Source organism: Trichosurus vulpecula, chromosome 8, assembly GCF_011100635.1.
Source record: "Trichosurus vulpecula isolate mTriVul1 chromosome 8, mTriVul1.pri, whole genome shotgun sequence".
Classification (NCBI taxonomy): Eukaryota; Metazoa; Chordata; class Mammalia; order Diprotodontia; family Phalangeridae; genus Trichosurus; species Trichosurus vulpecula.
The window spans coordinates 185829483-185852959 of NC_050580.1; the positions used below are offsets into that span (position 1 = coordinate 185829483).

The 23477-nt window shown below is 35.9% G+C and overlaps 1 protein-coding gene across 1 annotated transcript in view; it reads right to left on the bottom strand.

The window, feature by feature from the left end:
- The window catches only part of RYR3 (ryanodine receptor 3), a 633352-nt gene that overhangs the window by 516975 nt on the left and 92900 nt on the right, over positions 1 to 23477 (bottom strand). The window contains exons 4-8 of the mRNA XM_036736677.1: positions 14895 to 14969; positions 12740 to 12818; positions 5994 to 6106; positions 4797 to 4896; positions 2221 to 2314 (exon numbers count right to left, since the gene is read on the bottom strand). Coding sequence (XP_036592572.1) covers positions 2221 to 2314; positions 4797 to 4896; positions 5994 to 6106; positions 12740 to 12818; positions 14895 to 14969 — 461 coding nt within the window. The remainder of the gene's footprint in view (positions 1 to 2220; positions 2315 to 4796; positions 4897 to 5993; positions 6107 to 12739; positions 12819 to 14894; positions 14970 to 23477) is intronic.

Sequence of the window (23477 nt, forward strand, 5' to 3'; positions counted from 1 at the left end):
CCCTCAAGTAAACAGCAAGCTATTTCCCATTCTGAGTCTACCTTGCAGGTAGCAGCTAAAATCAAGTTGAGCCAAGGGCCTTGGGCTAATGAAGAAGAATCATAGCCATAGGATCATGAACAAGAGAGTCAGGTATGACCTCTTTATGGCAGCTCAGGCATTCCTCAGAGGCTTGCTTTGTATCATGTATCCCTGGGAAAGGTATGTAAGCAAGGCTATGCTTAAAAGTTGACTGAGATCTTGGGCACAGAGAAGTCAAAAAGTCTGGGTGATGTTTCTGAATAGTGATATCTGCACCTTTGATTACACCTTCCGGTACTTTCCCTATTCTTTTAGACAGATTTGTGTCATAGGTCTTGGGATCCTGACAATACTGAAGAAATGAAATCAAATTAATTGACTTGGTTTGATTGAGGGGGAAATGACAAATGAAGACAGAAAATGTTTCAACAGGTGAAGTCCATTCTGAGTAGTGTGCTCAAAGACCTGGAGGCAGGAAAGGGTGAGATAAGATTAGGGAAAAGCTAATAATCCAGTTTAGCTGGAAACATAATATGATGGAAAAAGATTAGATAAGAAATAGGGTTGAAAAGGTAGGATGCCACTAAATTGTGCACAGCCTTGAATGCCAGGATGAATTCCTAGTTTATCCTTAAGCTAGAGGCAGCCATTTATCTTAGAGAAGAGGAAACAACATCATCACACTTGGTCATGTGGAAGAAGTAATGCAGAAGGGAAGGACAAAAACAGGGAGCTCAATCAGGCAGCTCTATTATTACAATGCAGTTGAGAGATAAGGATTGAACCAGGTCATGGGGAAGAGAAAAGGAATAAGAATTTTACACACACACAATCCATGGGAATGAAAAGAAGGGGATGGATGGAAGAGATATGTTTCAACTTTATTATGAACCTGGCAATGATCAACAAAAACAAGCATTTCAATATACAAAGAATAAAAAAAGGATTGCGCATGAAACTGTGAACTTCTTTTATAGTTTGTTTTTAAGTGTATGTTAAACTTAATGCAAAAGGAACAAAACTCCCTCACTCGTCTGTGTTCTCTTCTGAGCTTCTGCTCTCATTTTGTAATGTTTCATTTATTGAATGTATTCATTTAGAGATGTTTCATAAGGCAAACTGACAGGACATCTCAGGCAAAATAACAGTATGAGGCAGAGACACAGAGATGGGGTGCTTGGGGAATAAGAAGTAGTCCGATTTAGCTGGAGAAGAGCAGACCTGAAGGAGATTAGTCCGAGGTAAGGCTGGAGAGATAGACTCGAGCACATCATGGAGGAGCTAGCTTATAGAGCCCCTGAGGAATGTGAACAGTGATATTCTGTGTCTTAGGAAAATTATTTAGATAACTTGTGAGGATGGATTGGACAGGAGAGATAAGAGGTAGGGAGACCAATTCAGAGGCTATCAGACCTCATGAGAGGTGGTTAAGGGCCTGACCTAAGGAAGAACCGTAGTAATTTGGCCTGGAGAAGGGTAAAGGGTAAACCAATGATCAACTTTAAATGTACAATGGATTTTTAATTCCTACAAGCTCACCATTTGAAACTCATCACCTCTCTCCCTAAAACCTGTCCCCATGTTTCTATTTCTATTAATAGTACTAAGTTCCTTCCAGTACCAGGCTTAAAACTTCCATCATATTCATTTTATGATATGGCCATTGTGGAAATGTTTTGCGATTAATTTTTTTTTACTTGGGAGGGTAGATATTAATGAAAAAAACAAATCCTTCAGTCATCTTTGAATTTTTGCTATTCTTTGTCTTCTACATTTAGTCAGTTTCATATCTGAGAACTCTCTGCTTGTTTTCTATTCTCTCATTCAGGTCTTTTATAACCTTTTACCTGAATTATGTGCCAATAACTTATTGTTCCAAGTTTTATCTCTCACTACTTGTCTCCATAAATCCTATCTTCCAGCTAATTGTAATGCATTTACTTTCTATTTACATTGGCTTATTCTCCCCTAAGTAATATATGTATATATATATATATATATATATATATATATATATATGTATATATATGAAAAGTTAATATCACTTCTATTCTCACTTTACAGATCAGAAAATTAAAGCCTGAGAAAGTTGAATAGCTTGACCAGCAACTAAGAAGTTGATATGAAGTGAAGTCCAAGTTAGAACTCTTCTTTTGATGTTTTCAGTCATATAACAAGAGATGAAAGCCACCAGCTTACCTGTGCTGGGAATCATTCTGGTCTGTAGATAGGGTTGTCAAACACTCATCATGGCCATGGAAAAAACGTACTACATGCCCACCAAGTAGGTATCCTGTAGGAGAACCACATCTCACCATTATAATGTTGAAACACTGACAGAATGACTACAGTTGGTTTAGTTACTATAATTTGTCTGTGGTAAAGAAGTCAAATGCATGCAAGACTTAGCAACTAATATAAAAGACTTAGGGGTATGGATGTAAGGTATAGATTCAGTCAACGAATTCGGGAGACAGGGAGAAAATAGGGGGAATATGAAACAGACATTTTAGCTGAGAGTCAAGCAGTATAAAAGATAATAAACGAGCAGAATATTTCATTAAATCTGGGTTAATAATAGCTTCAATGCTATAGCTAGAGAACGATGAGGGAGTCAGTATTGATAGAATAGTATATTTAAATGGCTAAAATATCTAATACTTAGATAAGCTAAGACATTCACAAAGTGTATATTTTGCGTAAAAATGCAAACCAACCAGCAATTACGAGAAAAGAAAGAATCATGGGGAAGGAAAAGAGGAAGCTATTTTTTAGATATTAACTTTAATATACATTAACTTTTTAACTCATTTAACATATTGCAGGTCAAACTTTGAACATTTCTACTGTAACAAAAGAAAAGGAAGGTAAAGTATTTCACCCATTCCTGAAGTGAATTAACTCAGATTCTTCTAATTCATGGGTTTTAGTTTTGGGAACTGAATTTTAACAAGTATAATTCAGGCAATAATGTAAAAAGAATACTGATCATCTTCCAACAAACTATAACGCTGGTTCATAAAAGGATTAAAAGGGTAGCTACCCTACCATGAACCTTACATTGAAAAAGCCTTCTACAGATAGAACATTAGCTGTCCCTCTAAGTTCCAAAATCCTTTAGTCGAACGTCCAAATAATACTTGTAAACTCAGCATGCCAATTATGTATAGCTTCAATTTTTCTTTAATCATATAGATGAATCCTTTTTAGGGACTGGCTTCAATTATTCTAGGAATTTGATTAGATCCCTGAAAGTAAGCAGCTTCTGATAACGTGTAACCAATCCCTGGGAAGATTTACCTTTAGTTCATCACATAAAGCAGGAGTCATTGTAACACCTTGCCATTTATCTCTGCCCTTTCTTCACCTGAGCAAGTAAAGATTTCCTTAAATAACAATAACACCCCAAAGTCCAGCTCCATTTTCCTGCCTTGTTGCACTGATGCCTCCATCTGCATCAGAACATTTTTGGCATTTAGGAATAATTCATGGTACATCTCATTAGAACAATAATGGTCTAGCTTAATAAAAAATTAAATGCCTTCCATGATCATTGCCTTGATTAAACAGTCCATTATTTTATGATAGCAGAACCATGCTTCCTTCTGAGTCTCTCATTTACATTAATTAGGTGTCCTTCAATTAATACTCTGTTCACATGGAGAAAACTGCCAAGAGATAGAGTATCTCAATTTTTCTTAATTTGTATATAATGTGGCAATATTTGGAAAATAAAGGGAAGTGACATGGATCACTTATGTTTTCATTGTCTTAAAATGGAATTTGTACCAGTGAATGCTGTGAAGATATTTTCAGCTGGACAAAGATAAATCAGGCAATTTACACATTAAGTCATTTTCTTAACACATTAAGCAGATCTCTAAGTATTTTCTTTGATACCATAAACAATGTCTAATTGATCCAAGCTCTCTATGAGAGCTGAAGACCAGTTCAAAGTTGCATTAGAGTAGTAAAGATTTGTATCTACATCTTCCTGGTTCCAACAAGGAAGCTTTAGAGAGAATCAGAGACCAAATATTTAGAGTAGGAAGGGACCAGAGAAGACCTATTCAAAGATCTATTTTTTAGAAAGAGAAACTTTAGGTTAAACAACTTGTTCAAGATCACACAAGTAGAAAGCAGCAGAGTCAGAATTTGAACCCAGGTCCTCTGACTCCAAATCCAGTCTTTTTGTTACACCATACTGCCTTCATTAAAATGTAGGATAAAATATTAAAATAGGCTATTTCTTAAAGAAAAGCATAACACATGGGGCATATCATTTGCAAGGGTCATTATTTTTAAGTGAAGCTCACATCAACACGAGTAATAATGACCAATGAGAGTCTCAGTTTAGAAAGTAGAGCTCTTTTGACTTCCATGGAAAGGCATTTTTGGAGTAAATGTTACCAATTAAAATTGTTTGCAAATAAATTAATATTGAATGTATTCAGCAATCAATCCCAAATTATCATAAATACTAAGGGAATGACACTCGAAATCCTAAAAGAATGGTTGTATGACCATAAAGAAAATTAAAATATGACAAAAATTCATGCTCATGGGAATCAAAGTCAAATAGAATAGTTCTCATGTGATATTTTCATAACTCCTACTGGCTTTAAGGAGAGAAATTCATGTAACCACAAATCATGCTACCTTTTTACCAGGTTATTCTGGTATACTGTAAAAGTGAAATACATGCATTGCAAAAAAGAATTTTTTTCTGTGTCCTGTGACATGGTAGGGAGTGAATGCATGTTATCAGAGCAAACCTTCTTCGATGCTACTTCCTGAGCATGTAGGATGTACATTCCAGAGTGTTTGCATAAAAGAGGCATCCACTTGTATGTTGCCATTCGATATGGAGAGATGCTGCAACAGAGACAAAAATAAGACATTCTTCCCCAGTGCTATCCTACAGGAAGCAGCTCACGTGAGGCAACCAATTCTTTGAACTACATAAATGGTTTTTCTAGCTTCACAATTTCCCCAAAAGCCATTCTAGAATTACAGGGTTTAAGTCAAGCAGTGCTACAACTATTGGGCTGGACGTTTGCCTGTGGCAAATTATTCTAATCAACCCCAAATCTTCAAAATGGGATAATTTATTCTAGAAGTATTCAGCAAGAGGAAGGCAAGTGTTTATCTTTTCTCCTCATCTATTTCACAGTGTCTGCTCAATTGCAGTAGTGGCACAAATAACAGAAAAAACTTCAGGCATAGGGCTAGATCTATGACAAACTGTGAAATAGGTTGAGTTTATGTTGACATTCCTACTCCTTTCAATAATCCTTACCTCAATTGCCCCAGTTATGTTAGTATCCTCAAATGAAATTTTACTCCATCTAGGCCTTCCCTTCTCTATAGAACTCCATGCTCTGGACTTTTTTTCTGAATTCTTCATCACTGAATAAAAACTTAGTTTTCCTGTGTCTTTCAAAGTCTTGCTCTCAACTAAGAGAAAGATAGCTACTTTGATAAACAAATTTGTGACAGTCGGGTAAAAGATGCTAAAAACAGTGAATGAATATTTACCCTATCTGGCAATTTCCATTTTTTTTGGAAGGGGGAAGGCAGGGCAATTGGGGTTAAGTGACTTGCTCAAGGTCACACAACTAGTAAGTGTGTCAAATGTCTGAGGCCAGATTTGAACCTAGGTCCTCTTGACTCCAGGGCCAGTGCTCTACTCACTGAGCTACCTAGCTGCCCCACACAATTTCCATTTTTAAAAAGGATTTCTGAAGAGAATGCTAAGTTCTCAAAGAGTGGTTATAAGAGTTAGAAATTCAGGCACCAAGACAAACTTGTCAGAGAAACTCTTTAAGGCAGGGAAATTATACTTATATCTAATTCATCTTCACACAGGTCTGGCTCCATCCAGCTGACTGTGGAGATCAGATCATGCTCAGCAACTTATCCCTAAAAAGATGATGCTGAGCAGAAACAGCCCCAAAACACACACCACTTACAAGATATCTTTCCGAAGACACGCTGACAAGGATGAGGTCATCACCGATTCGCACCTTCTCTCCTTCAGATCTCTGTTTGGACGCAGGGTGTATGGTCCACCAGCATGCTTCCCCTACACAGAGGCTGCTTGAGTTAGTAATTTCAGTACCTCCTTGTAATAAGAGCCTCTCTCAAATAATAAATAGCATCTATACATACCTGACCAAAAAAAAAAACCCTTGTTTTTTAGTAGTTTGGTCTCTCCTCCAACTTTTCTTTCTTTTAATGAACACATTGCTTTTTCCTTCAGTTCCCACTCTATTTTTTAATCACTGTGAACTCTAGAGTTGGAACTAGGGACAGACAAGATATAGCTATCTGTGATGAGCCACAGGCACACAAGGAGAACCACCTAGATATAGTTTTTAATATTCATTAATCCATTAATTTGATTATCTTATTTATTCATTTACTCATTTATTTTTTCAAATGCATATATTCTTGATATCAGGAATTCCACTGTCATAGCAGACAGGCATTTATTTTGTGGCATGGCAAGTGGTATGTGTTTCAATGAAGACTCAGTACATACAGGGAACAGTAACATGTTGGGAAATATCTTTCAAATCTTAGCTATATCACATAGTTTGTCCCAGCTCTGCTCTCAAAGCTACATAGCCTTCATTCTCCTGTCTCTGTACTCAGGCAGGGATATCTAAACTTTAGAGTTCCCACATCTTCCAAACTGTGGGAGACTGAAGAATTATTGTAGGAAGTGTTCAAATCTACACACAAATCCGTAATTAAGCAATCTTACCTTCTGGAGATAAAATCTTACATGTTGGGTATATACTATATATTACCATTTTAAAATGTATGTCACTGTTGTTGTGATCAATAAAATGTAAATTCATCAGAAACTACTAATATTGTATGTACAACATCATATGGGGAGCTACAAAAAAATCTGTTAAATGGGGAATCTTCATACTCGGAAAGGCTGGGAAACACTAAACACTATACAATGATCTCATTTTACAGATGAGGAAATTGAATCCCAAAGAAGATAAATCATTTGCCTTAGTTAGTAATAACAGAATGAGTTTTTCTGATTCTCAATAAAGGAGATTAACAGGACTTGGGATAACAAATAGTAATAATATAATGTCAATATCCAGCAATTACATATTACTTAAAGGTTTGCTAAGTGCTTTACAACTATCTCATTTTATACTCACAACAATCCTGGGAGGGTGCTATTGTTGAGGAAACTGAGGTAGACAAAAGTTAAGGGACTTTCCCAAGATCACAGAGCTACTAAGAAGATGAGGCCAGATCTGAAGTCAAATCTTCTTGACTACAGGTCTAGTGCTCTATCTGCTGCGTCACCTAGCTGCTCATTAAGGTACCTGGTAAGTATCTTTAGAAAAAAAAAAGTTGTTTCCTCATGATGCCCTCCAAAGCTTTGTCTTAAAATTTCTGTGGTCAGGATGATCATGATGTGAGCATGTCATACAAGTAACAATTGAGAATGTTTAGCAGAAAGAAGACTTGAGTAAAAACATGATCACTGTCTTAAAGTACCTAGAAGCCTAAAGAAGACAAAGCAGGATTCTCTTTAGCTCCAGAAGAGATAGATAGAAGTAACAGGTGAAACTTACAGAGAAATTACTTTTTTTACCTATATAAGCAAAAACTTTCTAGAAATCATGGATTACTGAAAATTAATAATGAGTTCTTTGCCAATAGGTATATTCAAGTTGAAGGTAGATGACCACTTGTTTGGGGTAGTCATACATGCATCAGGGATGATCTTGGATAAAACGACCTCTAAGATCTCTTTCAATTCTCTTTTTCTGTGAAAATCTGGACTTTTTTCATCAAAGAAGAAAAAAAAATTGTGTGAGATGATAAACACTGAAAGAGTATTTTACCAGGTTAAGTAAATGATTTCTTAGTTCAAATTTGAAAAGGATGCAAGATACCAGATGTAGTTGTTCTGAAAGGGTTCTAGTTAAAATTTTGTGATTCATCTTCTCTGCTTTTTCATCTATAGGCAAAGATTCTCCGATCTTGTGAAACCCAAAACTTTGCAAAAAAGAGAACTAGCTACAGAATGGATAAACCTGGACCAAAACACCTAATTGGGAAAAACAGCCATATATTGGTACATCCCAACCCACTACATGATCTTTTGAAGAAGTCTAAAGGAAACTGTATAGAATCAACCTTGGCAAAGGCACAAGTAGGAACTTCTAGAAACTGATCAAAACTCTGAAGCTCCTTGATAGGAGTAGCTCTCTTGTATCTGTGTCAAGAGGTAAAATGAATAGCCAACCAGAGGAAAGCTGTAAGATGACCTTCAAGACGGATAAGACTATTCTGAACAAGTTACTAGGATTTTCCTTTTTTTAACTCACCCATGATACTCAAATTCTGACAGCATGTTTTGTTTATGTCAGTAAGATAACTGTCAACGAAGGAAGAAATGCACAATAAGTGAAATAATAGGTAGATGGAGCAAATTTTAGGGCTAAGACACAAGTCTTATGACTTACCAGGCTTTTAGAGAAAAAAAAAACCCCACAAAATGGTGCAGATCCCTTCTCTCTTCCAACAACATTCCTTTCTCTTATCCTTTAAAATACCAACTCAACATTTACAATTAAAAAAAAAAACAAACACGCTTCTATCCTTGGTGGGATGGCAAGCCTTAAGTCCAATTGTGGGGAGGAACTGGTTCACGAGGTCACTTGAGTTGGATTCCTGGATACTAATGATAACATTCTAAGCAAGTTCCTCCCAATCATCTGAAATTTGGTGGAGCTGTTTTTAGTGACACTTAACAGTCCTTTATTAGAGTTATAAACATCTTTACTTTCTTCTCCCATATAAATACTGATTTAGTCTTAAGAAAATTGAAAAAGAACATATGTGTATTCAAACTGAAGAACTGAAAAGAAGATGCTTTAACCTTGTATTTTATCCATATATAATCCTATTCAACCCCATCACTTGCCTATATTAGCTGAATGGTTTTCATCTCATCAATTTTCAATCACTCTCAAACAAGACTATTTTAATTCAGACTGGATCATCAAAACTCTTTAGTTAAGCAGATAGGAGCCTCTTTTGAGCCTCTTTATAATCCTGTGAGATAGGAAAAATAAGTACTAGTTTCTTCATTTTCTGATGAGGAAACTAAGGCTCCAAAAGTTTATGTAATTTGACTAAGGTCACAACAAAGCTATGGTTCAGCGGGGAAAAAAATGTTGAATTTGGAGTCAAAGGAGCTGGATTCAAAGCCTAATTAATTCTGCCCTTTACTAGCTAAGTGACCTTGGAAAAGTCTCAAGTTCCGCTGGTTCTCAGTTTCCTCATCTATAAAATGACAGCTAGAATAGATGAACTCTATGATCTAGGGATCAGTTATACTATGATCCCTACCAGCTTTAAATCTATGTTCTATGAATTATTATCTAAATTTTTTGACACCACATCTAGCCATGGACAAGGACAAGATTGAAAAGAAGTGCCATGCAAAGAACATTAGATCTGTAGTCAGAGGACCTGAGTTTGAATTTAGACCTGCTATTTACTACCTATGCAACCTTGGGCAAATTACTTTACCTTAATGAGCTACAGATTCCTTATTTGTAAAATGGGAATTGAGGAACAGGTGAGCTGGCCTCTAAGGTCACTTATAACTTGGGGTGCTGTGAGGAAACCTCTTCAATGGAAAGAGTAGAATTCTCTCCTCTTAACTTTAAAAAATTCAGAGATCTTTGGTAAATCTTCTTGAATAAACAATGTTTCATAAATTTATTTTTAAACTTATCTCCTATGTTCCAATATTAAATCACATTTTAATGACATAAAAACAATCTTATATCCCTTTTTCTTTAATGTCTTCCAAAGTTTAAGGCCTGACTTATAGATAGGAGTTAATATATTCAGAAAACATAGGTATGCTCCTTGAGTCAATATTTACTAAATCACAAACTATCAGAGGAAATGGTATTTGAAAAGGAATATGAATTCAGGTGAATACAAAGAAAGGTCAAACCACAAAATAGAAATCTTATTTGCAAACTGAGGAAGTAGATCAGGTACTGTCATACAACCTTTTGTCCCACAGATAAATGGTGAGGGTATAAAGGGCAATCTCTTCAGCCTTGATTAGTACCTCTTGTAATGCTGTTGGGTAAGATGCACAATATGAATTCCATTTCAATCAAGATGCAGGCAGGACAAATTCTTACCAGGTGATCTGCAAAATTTCATTTATATGTATTTTTGACACTTTTATAAGCAGATCTCCCTTAGTCTTAGCCCATTTGTATTGAATCTGCCATGGATTTACTTATATGTCATCCATTTATTGAAACATTTCACAATTTAAATGTTCTCTTAACTTCTAAATTTGAGAGATCTTTCTCAGTTCTCATTCTTCTCAACCTCCAATTCCCTAGTTTGCTTCAAGGCTAAGTTCATGTACCACCTCCTATGGGAAGCCTTTTGTAATGTCCCTAGATATTAGGGCTCTCATCTTCCTCAAACTATCATGTATATATGTTCACATGTTGTATCCCACAGGAGAACATAAGTTCCTTTAGTCTGGGGATAATTTTTTTTTGTTTTGTATCTCCAGCATCTAGAAAATAGTAGATGTTTAATAAATGCTTATTTGTTGACTCAATTATTAAAGCTCAGGTCCCTTCTCCTTCCCCCAAAATTCGAAGAAAAGAAGTTCAGGTACTTTCCACAGCTCTGGTGATTGGGAAAATTACAACAAAACAAGGGATAAAGGTGATCATAGAAAATAAAATAGATAATTTGGTTATATGAACTTGAAAGTGTTTTACACAAATAAAAATAAAGCGGGAAGCATAAGGAAGCTGTCAATAGAGAAAAATAATAGTTTTCCAAATATTTCAAAAAAGGATTTGTTATCCAAGATATGCATGGAAATAATGCAAATAGACAAGATAAAGGGCCATTTCTTAGTAGAATGTGGCCAAAGAATTATGAGCAAAGAGTTCTCAAAAAAAAAAATTTAAAACTATTAGCAACCATGTTTCAATGCTGCGAATCATAAATAAGGGAAATGTAAATCAAAACTGCTCTGAGGTTCCATCCCAGATGCAGAAGATTGACATACATAACTGAAAAAATGGGAATTGGTAATATGTTGGAGAGGCTGAGACATTATACTGCTGGTGGTGCTATGAATTGGTCCAATCATTCTGGGAAACAATTTGGAATTAAGCAAAGAAAATTACAAAAATGTCCATACCCTTTGACCCAGACATTCTGCAACTTAACGTTATCCCCAAGGGAGTCAAAGATAAAAAAGAAAGACCTCTTATACACTGAAATACTTATAGCAGCATTTTTTTTTGGTAATAGTTCAAAGAACTAGAAACAAAATTGATGTTCATCAAATGAGCAACATTTAAATATATTGTAGTACATGAATATAATGTAGAATTGCTTGTGCTTTAAGAAATGTTGAATATGATGAATACTGAAAAGCATGAGAAGATTTACCTACACTGATGGAAAATGAAGTATATAGAATGAGGAAAACAATATACAGAATACATTGTAAATGTAAAGAACAATAGAACAAATTCAAATGAATTCTACAAAATTATAAGGACCAAGTTCTGCCCCAAAGAAAAGATATGAAAAGATAACTCCACACTTTTTCTGCAGAAGTTAGAGGCTATGTGTGTGGAAAACTCCATATAATGTCAAACTTCTATGATGTTTGTAAATTTTGCTGAAGCATTTTTTCCTTCTTTGTTATACTTTGATATAAGGGATGACTCTCTGGAAGGGAGAGAGGAGATGACATACTTTGGGAAATGAAGGTAATGTAAAATCAAAAGGTGTTAATTTTTTAAAAATTAATTAAAATAAAGATGAAAAAGACATATTGGATTGGATTGCTTGAATACCTCCTATGATAGGGAGCTCACTATAGTATTTCACAAACCAACAACAGATCACTGTTGGACAAATATAGTTGTTGAAACTAGAGGTTTTTTTCCCCATACTGAGATGATATCTGCCTACTTATATCTTCCAAACATTGGTTCTGGTCTTTCTATCTGGAAAAGCAAATCTGTTTCCACTCCTACATGATGGGTTCTGAAAATATTTTAAGGTCACTATCATATCACACCTTGTTTTTTTGTCAGAATATATTTCCCCAAGTTCTTCAATGATTCCTCATATGACATAGTTTCTAGACACTTCATCTTCCTGATCATGTTCCCTAAGTAAATTCTATTACGTTACTATCTCTAATATTTGGCAGTTGAATTTTACCACAGTCCTCTAGAGGTGATTTGATCAATGAAATGGCAGTACCATAAAAGTACTATTTCTTAAGATGTATATGCCATATTCTATTAATACAGTCTGAAATAGCTTTTTCTTTTCTTTTTAGCAGACACTTGTTGGGCATAATAAAGATTACACATATGGATAATTATTTATCTACTTACCTGAGGTACCTAAGACCCAGAGATAAATAAGTTACTTTTCCTAGGGATATGCATGACTATTTGGTATAGTAGGAATTAAAACAACACTCTCTTCCATCTTAGCTGCCTTTTGCATTCTTTCACCTCTTCCTTAACACCTACTCCAGATCAGAAAGTACCATTCAGCATCAGAAGTGACAGAATTGCAGGTGAATGACATGGGTCATAGTAGACTATGGCAACTAAGCAGTTACCAGAGGACACTGGCATACCTGTGGCATGTTCCCGTAGTCCCACATCAAAGGCAAGTTTATCTGTCTGAGATCTTGATGTGGTCAAACATGTCAGATACTACAAAACACAAAGAATAACCACTGGTGATTTGGCAATCTTCCTTCCTTTCTTTGAAATTCATCAGTGTTTGGCTTCCAGGGATCAGTTTCTGCTGCCTGTCTTGCATGATGACAGACAAAAATGATGTTAGATTTAGAACCCAAACTCTGGAAAATGCACAGAGGCATTCATTATGGACCTTACATCCAGCTTCAAATAACAGTAAGAGCTCTTCAACTTAATACAACTACTAAGTTTACACGGCACATTAAAAATGACAAAAGCATACAACAATCCTGTAAAATAGGCAGCATATATGGTATCATCCATTTAAAGATGAGGAAACAGGTTCAGAAAAGTAAAGTGATTAGGAAGATTCAGATCTGGAATTTGAACCTAGGTTTTCAGACTACAAATCCGCTCATGATACCTCTCAATATGATGCAGTGTCATATTGTTTATGACTATATCTACATGATTGCTCTCATTGATTCATGAATAAACACAACCTAGGCTTTCTATATTTCAACTCTCGAAAAATTATACTCAACAAAAAAGTCAGGTTTTGTAATGTTGTCATGATGCTACTGTGAACTTTTGAAGCCAAGGCAGGTCCAGAGGCAATGGCCACACTTATTCGATAAAGTTAAAGAATGGGGGATGGACCCCTTTTACATAATTATTGCTGTTGTTCAGTTGTTCAGTCATGCCTGACTCTTCATGACCCTGTGAACCAAGTGTCCATGGGGTTTTCTTGACAAAGATACTGGAGTAGTTTGCCACTTCCTTCTCCAGTTTTATGTAAGCAGTGCTTAAGTGACCTGCCCAGACCACACAGTAAGTATCTGAAGTCAAATTTGGACTATGGTCTTTGCAACTGCAGGCCATTGCTCTATCTATTACACCACCTAGCTGCCCCATCATAATAACCTAATTTAATTCAGATTAAAATCCTGTGGGGTAGATAGTACATGCATTATTTATCTCCGATTTGCAGGAGAGTCTCAAGGAGGATAGGTAATTTGCTCAAGCTTACATAACTACTAAATAACAGAACAGGACTCAAATCAAAGTTTTCTGACTAAGTGCTTCACAAAGAAATGTAATTTACCAAACAGGCAAATTCTTTATTTTAAACGGGGAGAATTATCACATCTCTGTCTAAGATTAAGCATAGTGTAGTTAGGATTTCTTGAAATCTACAACTCCCAATAAACCCTCAAACTGATTGCTTGTTATTTAGCCAAACTTCTCTGTGCCTTGAAGGTTCAAGATGGAAAGATCAGCTTCTCTCTGTAGCTACAGAAAAATGCTATCGCAAACAGAATTATTTAAAATGAAGCTTTGAAAGGCACTTCATAGCATTCTGCAAATGTATGTAAATTCTATTTGAAAATAAGGTCCTGAATTGAAATGCATGCCATTGCCACAGGGTGTCAGAAAGAGGCTACTTTTTAGGACTTGCAGCAAAAGTGAAAACACTATTAGAAACTGAAAGTCAAAGTCCTGCCTGGAAAAATCACAAACTTTTCATAATTGTGATATATTACCAATGTTGGTTTGATTTCAAAGACAGTAAGCCTAGTAAATAAAGTAGGGTGGTCTATATTTTAAAATGAATTAAAATTAACAGTCAGAATTTTACAGTCCTCCTTAATATGAATGGTGATCTACCCAGTTATGGAGTCTTTGATTTGGTATCTTCTATCTAGTCCTAGCTCCCCGACTGGCAAGGGCTTCTGCCAACTATCTTCAATACTTCTGGGTTAATGAAATATCTCAAAATCCCTTTACCACCCATTAGAATTTATGTCAGTTGATTGTATCTGGGTTCTTCCTAAGATTAATTTTCAGAGAATGAGAAATCCTACTCCAATTCTATATATTTATCTTATGCCTGCTTAGGTTATAAACCAGAGAGGCGTTACTCCATGGTCATTACATTATTTTCCTCCAACTATATCTAGGTTCTAGGTCCATACCATCATTCATTTTCTTTCTCCTTTTCATTTTCTCTTGTACTCATGTATTGCTGTACTCATCCTTTCTATTAGCCAAACACAATCCCCAGGGAAGCATTGTAGACATGCTTACCATTCTACTAAACGAATGCCGAAGGAGAATTGCATGTCCATACAACAGTGTCCGGTGACCACCTCCTTGTGCTACCTGTAAAAGCAAAGAAGAAAAAGTCAATGTTCCTTTTTTCACATTAACTCTGAGCTATGAGGAAAAAAAAAACATCACCCACAAGATTATTAATGTAGGTGCAAGAATGTTAAGACCAGCTGAAGGATAGTGGTTTGTTTTGTTTTAACCATACCCATGCAACACACTCAAAAGATGTACTAGGGAGGGCTATAATCCTTTCTTAAAGAAGTGATCCCTTAGGATAAATTAAAATCTAGCATTTTAAAAACAAATTCATGGAAACAAGACAGATGCCTCTTACCTTCCTTTGAAACTTCTCAGAAGCATTTAGGGTAAGGGAAAGAAAGAGAAGTAATATAACTAAAGCCTAGAAACACGAATGTGTTTCAGAAGGCTTGTGGTTATTTTCAATATCTTGCCAATTCTTTCCCTTTTGGGCAGTGGCGTCTTCTGCCCATTCACTAAATTATTCCTAAATACACAATTTTCTTAGCTAAGAGATTGCTTTGAATATAAAGACTTAAAACAAGTACCAAACAAAATCATGCAGGGATTCAGCTTGGGAACAGACTGATTTTCTGGCTTACTTTATTTTAACATCTGGTCTCACTTGAGAGAAAACTGAGAGTGTCAGGGACAGAGATATGCAAATCCACTGGTTTCCAATATTTGCACATCACTCATATGCTGATTCTGAACTGGGTATTTCATGGATTATGATTAACCATCCATAAGCAGGAGGGAATGAGACATCATGGATAAATGAAAGCTTTGAAAAGTATTCAAAGTTCATTTTTACTAACATTTTCAATGAAGAAATCTTTTGTTAGAACTACAGACTGGCATGCAAATGGATTGGTCTGAGTTTAGGTCCATTCTTTTCTCTTGCCCATCCTTTGTGCAGATGTTAATGGTAATGAACATGTGACCAGACAGCTAAGCAGAAAGCCTTGGGTCTGGACTATATACTAATCAGATAATTTACTTTGACTTTGACTACTGGAAACTTCTAAAACAGAAAAGCTAGTTTTATCAAATGACAATAAAAACTTTTACATTAAGCACCTATTATAGGCACTATGTTAGGTGGTAGGGATAAACATGTTAAAGTTAAAAAAAAATCCTTGTTCTCAAGGAGCTTAGCCTATTGTGGGAATACATGTAGACATTTATGTAAATATAGGAAATATGTGTGTATACGTATGTATATATGCCTGTGTATATATATGCATATGTATTTGTATATGTGTTACTATGGAGAATGATTGTGGTGGAGAAGAAAAGGGAGGATGGGGACTAACAACTAGAGGAATCAAGAAAGTCCTAATTTTTAAGGCAGTGGAACTTAAGTTGATCCCTGTAGAGAGCTAGTAGTTTCCTGAGATGATCATTCTAGACATAGGGAACAGGCTGTGCAAAGGCATGGAAACTGGAGATGGAATCACAAGGAGAATCACAAGGTTAGTTTGGCTAAAGCAGAAAGTATATGAGGAGGAGGGGGGGCAGGAATCACCGAAAGACAGGATAGAGCCAGACTGTAAAGAGTCTTAGATGCTAGGTAGAGGAGTTTGCATTTTATTCTCGAAGAAACAAGGAGCCATAAAAGTTTCTTGAGCAAGGAAGTATTATAGTCACCTCTGTGTCTTAGAAATACCAATTTGGAAGCTCTCTGGAGGATATATTAGAAAGGACAGAAAGTAGAGGAAGGAAAACCAATTAGGAAGTTATTGCAATAGTCCAGATAGGAGGTAATGAGGACCTGATCCAGGCAAAAGGAAATGAGAGCTATGGTGTCAGCAGAGGGAAGGAGATAGATGCAAGAGACAGTGAGAAGGCAGAATCAAGAATTAACTAGTAATTGGATATGGAGGGTGAGGGAGAGTAAAAAAGTCAAAGATGATTCCAAGGGAATGTGGAAAAATTGGGACACTAATGCACTATGGGTGAAGTTGTGAAATGATCCAACCATTCTGGAGAAATATTTGGAACTATGCCCAAAGGGCTATAAAACTCTGCATACCCTTTGACCCTGCAATACCACTACTAGGTCTGTATCCCAAAGAGATAAAAGAAAAGGGAAAATACCTATTCGTACAAAAATATTAATAGTAGCTTTTTGTGATGGCAAAGAATTGGAAATTGAGGGGATACCCACCAATTGGGGAGTGGATGAATAAGCTGTTGCATAGGATTGTGATGGAATACTCTTGTGCTATAAGATATGACAAGCAGGATGGTTTCAGTAAAACCTGAGAAGACTTCTACGAACTAATACAAAGTGAACTGGGCAGAACCAGGAGAACATTGGATACAGTAAAAACAATATTATGAGAAGATCAACTATGAAAGACTTGGTTGCTATGATCAAGACAATAATCCAAGACAATCCTGAAGGACCCATGATGAAAAATGCTGTCTACTTCTTGAGAGAGAACTCATGAACTCTGAGTGCAGACTGAAGCATACTTTTTAAACTTTCTGTATTTTCCTTGTTTTGTGTTTCTTGGTTTGTGTGTGTGTTTTCTTTTCAAACATGGCTAATATGGAAATTTTTTTTGCATTACTTCACAAGTATAATTGATACCATATTGCTGGCTTTCTCAAGGGGTAGGGGAGGGGCAAGAGGGAGGAAGAGAATTTGGAACTCAAAATTTTTAAAAAAGTGAAAGTTAAAAATTTTTACATGTAATTTGGAAATATTTCACAAAATAAATAAAAAATATTCTTAAAAAAGATAACTCCAAGGTTGTGAATGACTAGAAGAAAGGTGATGCTCTTGACATGTATGCGTGTGTATCTGACAAGGATCTTTGGGATAAGGGAAGTAAATTATTATAATTTTGCCTGGCATATGTCCTGGGTTCCACTCTGATCCTTGACATTAGTTTATAATATGATCTCAGTTGAGTTATTTTATTCTTTTTAGGAGTCATTCTAAGATTAAACATACTAGAATTTAATAAATCACTTCTCTGATGTATCTTGCAGGCTGTTCTTTATCTCATATAGAACTGAAGTTATTACTATTTTAAAATGCATATGGATTTTTGAGATGCCCTGTATTTTATATATTCCTTTGCATATACATCATTTCCACCAACAGAACGTAAGCTACTTGAGAGCAAGGACTATTTCATTTCTGTGTTTTTATTCCATGTCTAAACTACAGCAGCTGTTTCATAAATGCTTCCCATGAAATTTATATAGTGGGAAGGTCACCTTTTCTTTTGTCAATTTAATGTGGAAATGTTGTTCAACACAGAGCAATGGTGGGAGGGGGAATGATCTCTGTCTTTGATCCCTTTCTAGTATTTTCACCTCATCTCCCAAAGTCCTATAATGAACTACAAAAAGAATAGACAGTGGTGATGGTAATAGCCTAGAGGAGAGGTGAAGGAAGTGAGCAATGCCTGTACATTTTGCAATGGAAAGTTGAATTTAGTTTCAGAAGATCATAAGTCATCCACAGAGGATTTAGTGGGTCCAGAGGATCTGTTTGCTTTCTCAAGATATCTGTGGGTAGAAGCTGTCTATATTTTGAGGCAGTTATAGAATAGAATACAGTGGGGCCTAGGAATGGAAATAGGGTTACACTGTATTTGTTCTCTTTTTCTAAGTTGTCTATTGTTTAATCTTAGAATTGTTAAGTATCAACAGGTTCACTGTCATCACATACACAAAACACAGTGTAGTTCTACAGTTCCATGTTGGAATTCATTGTATCAATCAGATACTGTAGCACAAAGTTCTTTTGAAATGAGAGGTTTTGAAGAATATACTTTAATTTTGACATCTGCCCACAGTTGTAAATTTTCTTCTAGATAATGTTACAGAGTTAAACTCAGTTAACCAGAGAATATTATCCACTTTTTATCTCTTTACTACATGTCCTAGATTGTTTTTAGCTTCTACAGGACAGAAGTTATTAATATTTTAAACTATACATAGACTTTAGCGACACCTAAAACAAATACAGAGTAATTAGAAGGGGAGGTACTAGCAGCTAGGGAGATCAGTTCAGCTTCACGAATGAGGTAGCACTTGAGCTGAACTTGGAAGGAAGCTGGGGATTTTGAAAGGTGGAAGAAGGGAATGCATTCCTATTTCAACTCTTTCACACTGCAGATGAGGGAACTAAGGCACGGAGAGGTTAAATGTCTTGCTTGAGGTCACACAGTTGCTAAGTATCAGATCTGGCATATGAACCCAGAAGGTTTCCAATTCAAAGTCAAGTTTGTTTCCACTCTATTACACAGACTTACTTATATTTTATTTCCCCCAAGGGTGCCCTAAACCCTTGATCAATACCTTGGTATTGGCAGCTTTAGGACAATTCCACATTCTAGGTTCAAATTCTATTCATAACAGCAGTTGGGGTACCAGAGGGTCAGGGAGAAAAAAAAGGAGTAGGAAAAGTGCTGAGATCTTCAGCCAAGACCAGGACAGGGTTACCTAAGACCTTCTTCACAATTAGTAACTCATTGTCAACCAGGGGACAACTGAAGGTCTTTGGTAAAAATCTATACCTTCCACACCATGATGCAGACATTTTCTCCAAACTAAGTGCTAGCTAAATAGATTTAGATTTTACTAACAGTAATATTCTACATTCATACCAGACTTTTAAATTTTTCAAAGAGACTTAACACTCAGTAGCTCATCTGATCCTCAATTCTATAAAGTAAGTAGGGCAAGTATTATCACCCGCAATTTATAGATAAGGAAAATGAAACAAAGAGAAATGAAGTTACTTGCCAGTATCACACAGAAAACTATTAACCAAGTATTCTTCTCACCGTAACACAATTGTTTTCTTCCTTTACTTTTCATCCATATGCTTTTTGTTAGATTTTAGACTGTTTGTAGTTATCATACAGTACAGTTATCATAGTCTCACAGAACTTTATAGTTGGAAAAGACCTTAGTGGTCATCTAGTCCAATACATACTTAAAAGTAATCCCCACTTTAACATAACTAACAAGTGGTAACCCAATTTCTGCTTGAAGATATCCAGTGAAGATACACTGCTTTCCAATTCTGAAGAGGTCTATTAGGAAATTTTTCCTAACATCAAATCTAAATTTACTTCTTTTTCAACTTTTGCCACACTGCTTCTTGTTCTGCTTTATTCTTAACATATTGGTACTTTGCTCTGCCTTTTATTCAATCTGTTCCATTTAAATAAGATAGACTGTTATACTATGTTACAGCTATAAGTTAAGTACCATAAAATCTTAACGAAAATCATGAGATCTTATTTATCTCCATATGTTAAGATCTGCATACCTTTCACTCAGTTATATGACCTTAAGATGCAGTCTATTGTAGAATCATTTATAAAAGTCTTCCTGTTCTTTTATATTTTCCTTAAGAATACTCTAAATACATGCATAGAGATGATAAAGTAGACACACTGCTAAAAAAGTGGGGGTATGGAATGTTAAATTGCTGTCAGACATAGTTGGTGTGTTGGTTGGTTTTCCTGAACTTTTTAGCTTAATTCAGTTATGTAGAAAAGCTCCCTGGGTAAAGATATATTCAGAAATGAGCTGAACATAAAACCAAAAGGCTTAAATATTTTTTAAAAAATAAAAAGTAGGCATATTGATTTATAGTAGTTGATATTCTTTTTTTCATTAATAATTTTTTTTCAATCATTTGGAATTTTTGTCCCTTTCAAAAAGTATAAAAATCAATTTATTGTGACCTTCAAGATTACGTTTCCTTTAGCAAGGACTTCCTCTATGTGTACATGGTCTGAGCTAGCGGATCATTTTTGTTTTCTTTAGTACCATTTCTACTTCTTTATGCAGCAATCTAATACTCTGGTGTTAAAGCCCAGTTGTGGTGGTCCCACTGTCATTAATGAAGAGAAAATATTTTTCTATAGCAATCTTGACAGATCTTTTCTATTTTTCTTTTGTTTGTATACAGCAGCACACAAAATATCATCAAAGAGATAACGCAACAACAAAACAAGGTAGACTCAAGAGTGATTACAAATGGACAGCTTGCATGATTGATAACTATGTAATTGTCAAGAAACCTATAGGAACATCCCAAGAACATTAGTTAGGTTCCCTGTATATATAAAAAATATATAAAAGAATATATATACATATATATACATACATACTATATATATATATATATATATATATATACATACATATATGAATGAAAGAAAACAAAAAATAGATTCGGGATGAGAAATTGCAGGTGGTATAGAAGCAAAATTTTAGAATTTTAAATTTATGAGTAAAATTAAATTTTTTCAGGGCATTAATACTGCAGTTGAATTAACAAGGCCTCTAACTTTAAGCCAGAATTTGTTGCTATGGTTAATTACCTACCTTCAAATAAGAGCATATGTTGAAAGTTACCAGAAAATACTAACATTCACTGCAATATGACCAGATACACTTGGACTGTTCTTGTTACTGAATGTTTCTGATCTTTATCACACCTTGGAATCTTGAAGCTATAGGTTACTGTCATAATCAAACTTCAAAAATAGATCTTTGTCTTTTTCTGTTAGATAAATGCTCTCTTCTTAATTTGTTATAGTAATGCAAGCATTGTAGTCTGAAGTAATTTCTAAAACTTTTCTAGCAACTGCTCTAATGAGTATTTAGATTTCTTATGTCAAGTAGGGTATCTCCTTTGTAAAAGAGAATCAATGAGAGTCAACAAAATCTTTAAATACTTACTTTGATAAGCTAATAAACCTATATTTCTAATAATCCTGAACCTTGAGCACAATGCTGGATAACTCAGTTTATGTGCTTTTTCATTGGGTTACCATCTGTACTCCAGTTCACTTTATTATCTTTATTATTCACAATGTCAAATTGAAATCTTAAGTTATAGATATAATTTCTTCTTTACTTGATTGTTATAGTTATATGTGATTCCTGGACATCCTCTGTCATTCTCATTTTTATCTCAGATCAATTACTCTACGGTTAATCTGGATCATCACTCAACAACTACTTTGAAATTCATGCCATCTGACTATAACACTATTTCCCTACCCTTGTTGCTGTCACACACTGCTCTCCTAAATATTCTTCCACCTTTCTCCAAAACTGGCATACAAAAGCTATAAAATTACAGAAAAATCTAGTGGGGCAGGAAGAAGTAATACAGCAAATTTCTCCCCTACAACTACTTGAACAAAGATTCAAGAAAAACACCAGACCAACTAGTGACAAAAAATACAAGCTTAAGGATCCTGCCTAGACTGAGGAGGGAAACTGAAGATGTATATCAAAACAAAGAATGTTTGAGGATTTAGCTCAGACCAGACCTACAACTGTACGCTGGGCAAGAAGCAGGAACAGATATGAGCAGTAGCTGTGTTGCACGGTTAGCTGATTAACAAAGGCTGAGCCCTGAAGCTGAGCAACCAGGGCAGGGAGCTCAGACCATAAGGGAGCCTACAGTAGTGTTGTTCTAAACCAGCAGAGCTGAGATGGATTGGGACCATCAGAAGTCCACTGGAGCTCCAATCAGGGGCAAGCCTATTTTTGTGTTGCCTAGACTCAAAAAGGGGTCAGAAACTTGATATGAGTCAGACCTGTGAACACAGAATGGACTTTGTTTTCTTTGAATGACTCAGCTCGCCTCGTTGAGCTTCCCTGGACGCTGGGGCTTGCTCTTCCGGGGCAGGACCAGAGCTTCCTGTGTGATGAGTCGTGGCGCTGGCTGAGGGGAGGTGTGTTAACGTGGTCTACGCTGGGGGAGGGGCCAAGTCAAGAACCAATCGGCCCTGGTCATTCAGGCGGCGCTTGATGATGTCAAAAACTCTATAAGAGGGGAGAGGACAGCTTGAAGATCCTCCTTTCCTTTTTCGGTTGGAGCCAGAGACACCTACAGCTGAAGCTGAGCTGCCGGTAGCAGAGCTGACTAGAGGCTAGTGGGTAATCTTCTTACCGTAGAGGGGAAGCATGTATACGATTTTGCCTTATACCATCTCGCTTCTCTGTGGCCTTCTGATTACTCTTGTAAGGCGGACTTATTGGGCCTGGAAGCTTTTGATGAAAATATCAAAATGGGGACGCTGGTTTGTGGGCTTGTTATTGTGGAATGTAAATACATGCTTTAGTTCTCCTGCCTTCTGCCTAGAGAATTCCTTATATCCTGCGGTTCCGGACCTTTTAGGCACATATGAGATTCTCTTTGAAATCATAAATTCTGCCTTCCTAATATAACCTGAAAAGAAGCAATTACACATCAACCAAGATCAGACCAATTAGGGTACACTGAAATTACGTAGTCTCCCAGAGTGAAGCACCCCTGAGATCCTTGGAGAACATAAACATAGCAATCAATATCTAGGTAAAAGCATCAACAGGAACAAGAGAATACTAGTTAGGACCAAAAAAGGACCAAGGAGAGATAAAATCATTGGGTTAGCTGAAAACCATGACCAAAAGAGTCTGGACATCATATTTCAAGAAATCATGAAAGAAAACTAAGATCTATTAGAATCAGAGGGCAGAGTGAAAAATAGAATCTACCCG